General features: G+C 47.1%; 1 protein-coding gene across 1 annotated transcript; it reads right to left on the bottom strand.

Moving 5' to 3' along the window:
- Positions 1-280: 280 nt before the first annotated feature.
- ATP6V1G1 (ATPase H+ transporting V1 subunit G1) lies at positions 281-2,903 on the bottom strand. The gene is made up of 3 exons (XM_019472846.1): positions 2,889-2,903; positions 2,457-2,732; positions 281-1,056 (listed from the first exon to the last, which is right to left on the bottom strand). Exons 1-3 carry the CDS (start codon positions 2,901-2,903, stop codon positions 883-885), a joined length of 465 nt encoding a protein of 154 aa, XP_019328391.1. The 3' UTR covers positions 281-882.
- Between the last annotated feature and the right edge of the window lie 269 nt (positions 2,904-3,172).

The following is a 3,172-nucleotide window of genomic DNA, read 5'->3' as shown; positions in this document are numbered from 1 at the left end:
GGCAACATTTTATTCCCCCTAATGGTCACAAGAACATTTGTTCCTGAAGGTTTTCAGAATGATCTGGCAGGTAAGCATCAGACTGGAGCCAAGAGGAAGAGCTCTGTAATGGGTTTTTACCTTACCTGCTGCGACCTTCAGACATTTGCTGCACCTCTTATTCTTTGTTTTATCAATACTTGATACTCATTTTTCAGAGCCCAGACTCCCATGCAACACAGTGAGACCTGTCAGTACTCTCAGAACAAGTGAGCAGGGACAACAAGACTGACTAGAGACTTTGGAGTTAAGTAAGTGTTTTTACTTTCAAGTGTCATAGTGCCAGACTCGTAACTCAAGCTAACAGCAGAATATACAGAGGATATTCAATACAGAGGAACTCAAGCACCTGAAAATTATCAGCCAGCACTGTACAGCCAGAGAATTCTTCTTACAAGGTTTAACCCCTGTACAAAGGTTAACAACACACCAAAAAATGCATTTTGGTCATCAAGAATAGTTACACAGGTCTAACAATTAGTGACACGGGCTCTCCATTTACACCTGGCTGATACCTTTCTCCCCTTTCTACTTCTGAGAGGAAAGCCTCTCGCTGAATACTATCCAGATAAAAAGGGAGCATTAATGTGCCAACTTGAATACATATTTAACAACTTAGCGCAGATTTGAGACATGGACATTTAATGTTCGAATAAGCTCTGAATCCGTGTCAAGAGAGGAACTAACAGAACTCCAACAAGATATTGATGACCTACAACTCACTGAAATAATTTAACACATTTACAAGAAGAACAGTTAAGGTATGGCTAAGAGCTGTACATTCCACTTGAAGCTCAGACATTACTACCAGCATCTCCAGTATGCTCACTCCTTCTTCCACTACTACCCATTGATGCGGTAATTCACATGGATTTCAGGTTTGATGTCACAGACTAGCAACAACAGCTGGGAGAGGACCACCTCGCGGTTCTTCTGGAAGTTCTGCTGGATCACACTCATCTTTTCCTGGGTCTCTTTCTCAACTTCAGTGGTGCAGCTGCCATGAGATCCAAGTGCCTACAAGTAGCAAAGGAAAGAGAAAGCTCACATGAAAGTAGTTTGACAAAGAAAACGCTATGCCTAGCTCTGGATTTTGTTATTCTGGACTGCCTCACTGCATCTCAACCATTAATCTTTGCTGAGGGAAGAACTGCACTAAAAAAAAAAAAGTACCATTGGATTCTCTACTCGGATTTCCTGCTAAACTTGCCCAAGTTTGTATTTCATCCACAGCCCACGCCTTTTATCCTCTCTTATTCATTATCCACCAGTTTAGAGCATGGGCTTCTAAAAAGTGCCTGAAATAAAGGTTCTGCTCTACTGGCGACTGGAACTGGGAACCCCTGGGCACTTACCGTACTAGATAGTGTAAGAAAAGCAACACCCGTGATTTAGTTTAAGCACAGTCTTCACATCATCCCATTGCTTCTACCCTTGAAGAATCTTTATAAAAATCTCTGCCTTCCTAACAGGACTGTGGGCCACGCGATACGCACAGCAAGGAGTCTCGCACAGCTTACGATGCCCGTCTTGCCCCATAAGCAAGGGCAGGTAGTGCAAATTCCCATTATAAGCGGGGGAGGGGGGGAGGCACAGAAAAATATGCTGAAAGAGACTAGCACCCTGGGACTCAAATTCAAAGAGCTTCTCTCTCTGGAGAGGGATAAATAAAACAGAACCAGCTGACAGGCAGTGAAGTCCACTTTATTAGCCTGGAATTGCCTGGTACCATACGCCTAGTGAACCAAGCTAGCAACTGATTGTAAAAAATTAATCTTGACCTGCTAACATGAAGGCTATTATGCAGGAGAACAGAGGAGGTGGTGGTGTGCTAACCAGATGAACAGAGGAGAGGGTTGCCGGCTCATTTTCTGAAGTTTTCAGAACTGACGTGGGCATACAGGCAGTGGAAACATCCCGACTGCGTGACAGCCCTCATTCGCCCCAGTTCCGCGCCTTTTGGGAATACTTCCTCTTGCTCAGAAGGAAAGGAAACACACCCCTTTGGACACAACTGCTTCAGCACGACAGCAGCATCTACGAGGCAAGCGGCTTCTACCACGTAGCATCGTAGAAACCGGCTTGTCACGGGAGGAATGAGCTTGGTCTTTTTTTGACGCTGCTACATACAGCAGGTTTTGGGAGGCTGCCACCCACCAGGGCCCCAGCCAGCACATGAGCTTATTAAGCCAATTCACTGCCAGTCAATAGTTCTGCCTGTTGAGATGCAATGCACCATGTTCTGATTCACTTCCACCGGTTTTTCCGTGACACGTGGCTGTGCATCAGAGGAAGGCAGTTAGGGAAGTACTCCTCCAGCAACATGTTCCATCCCGAGGGCTACTCTCAGGGCAAGTAACCCCAAACGCAAGGCGAAGGGGCTGGCTAGGCAACAGTGAATGATCTAGAAAACAAACCGCTGCTTCCTTGGCTTTGAACTCCTTCTCCCTCTGCAGGCGGTACTGCTCAATCTCTGCCTGGGCTTCTTCTTTTGCCTGCTTCAGCCTCCGATTCTTTCCTGTTTCCAAAGAACATACCAAATGAAGTAAAGAAAAGAAAGTATCGAGAGCGTATTTCCCCACACCTCTCCAGCTACCCGATGCACAACAATCACTGTAGCATTTGCTATTGCAGCAGCTCCTTCCGTAGGAGGCATCAGCAGGGCGCCGCACAGCCTCGCAGCCCCTCCAGCTCTGCAGTGTTAGCCGACCTCAGGAGCACGAGGTCGCCCTGCGTGCCACCGAACCATCGCCAAGCTCACCACGCGGTGAGCTTCCACCAGCAAGAACTGGAGAGGTTCTCTGAGCCAGCGGACGCGTTAGACAGCCTGCAGGTCTGGCCTTGCTCACGTGAGCGCGCAACATCCCTGAGCCATCCCAAAGAGCACAGCAGAGAGAATATTAAGTCTTAGTTTTGCCTCAGGCCAATTGTGCAACCGATGGAAAGACTGACTACTGCATCAACTTCCCCTCTTGGACGTTCCATCACACCCTCCCCTCCAAGGCCATCATCACTGGAGCAAGCTACAACCACCTACTTCTCATAAAACTGTCAGGGGGTAGAACCGCAACACAGTGCGGCTTCGTTTAAAAATAAAAGAATGAAATGCTTGAGGCAGGAAAAATTTGTAAAG

This window comes from Aptenodytes forsteri, unplaced genomic scaffold, assembly GCF_000699145.1.
Source record: "Aptenodytes forsteri isolate BGI_AS27 unplaced genomic scaffold, ASM69914v1 Scaffold325, whole genome shotgun sequence".
Taxonomy (NCBI): domain Eukaryota; kingdom Metazoa; phylum Chordata; class Aves; order Sphenisciformes; family Spheniscidae; genus Aptenodytes; species Aptenodytes forsteri.
The sequence above is the reverse complement of the archived record's forward strand: the minus strand, read 5'-3'. Positions and strand labels throughout refer to the sequence as shown.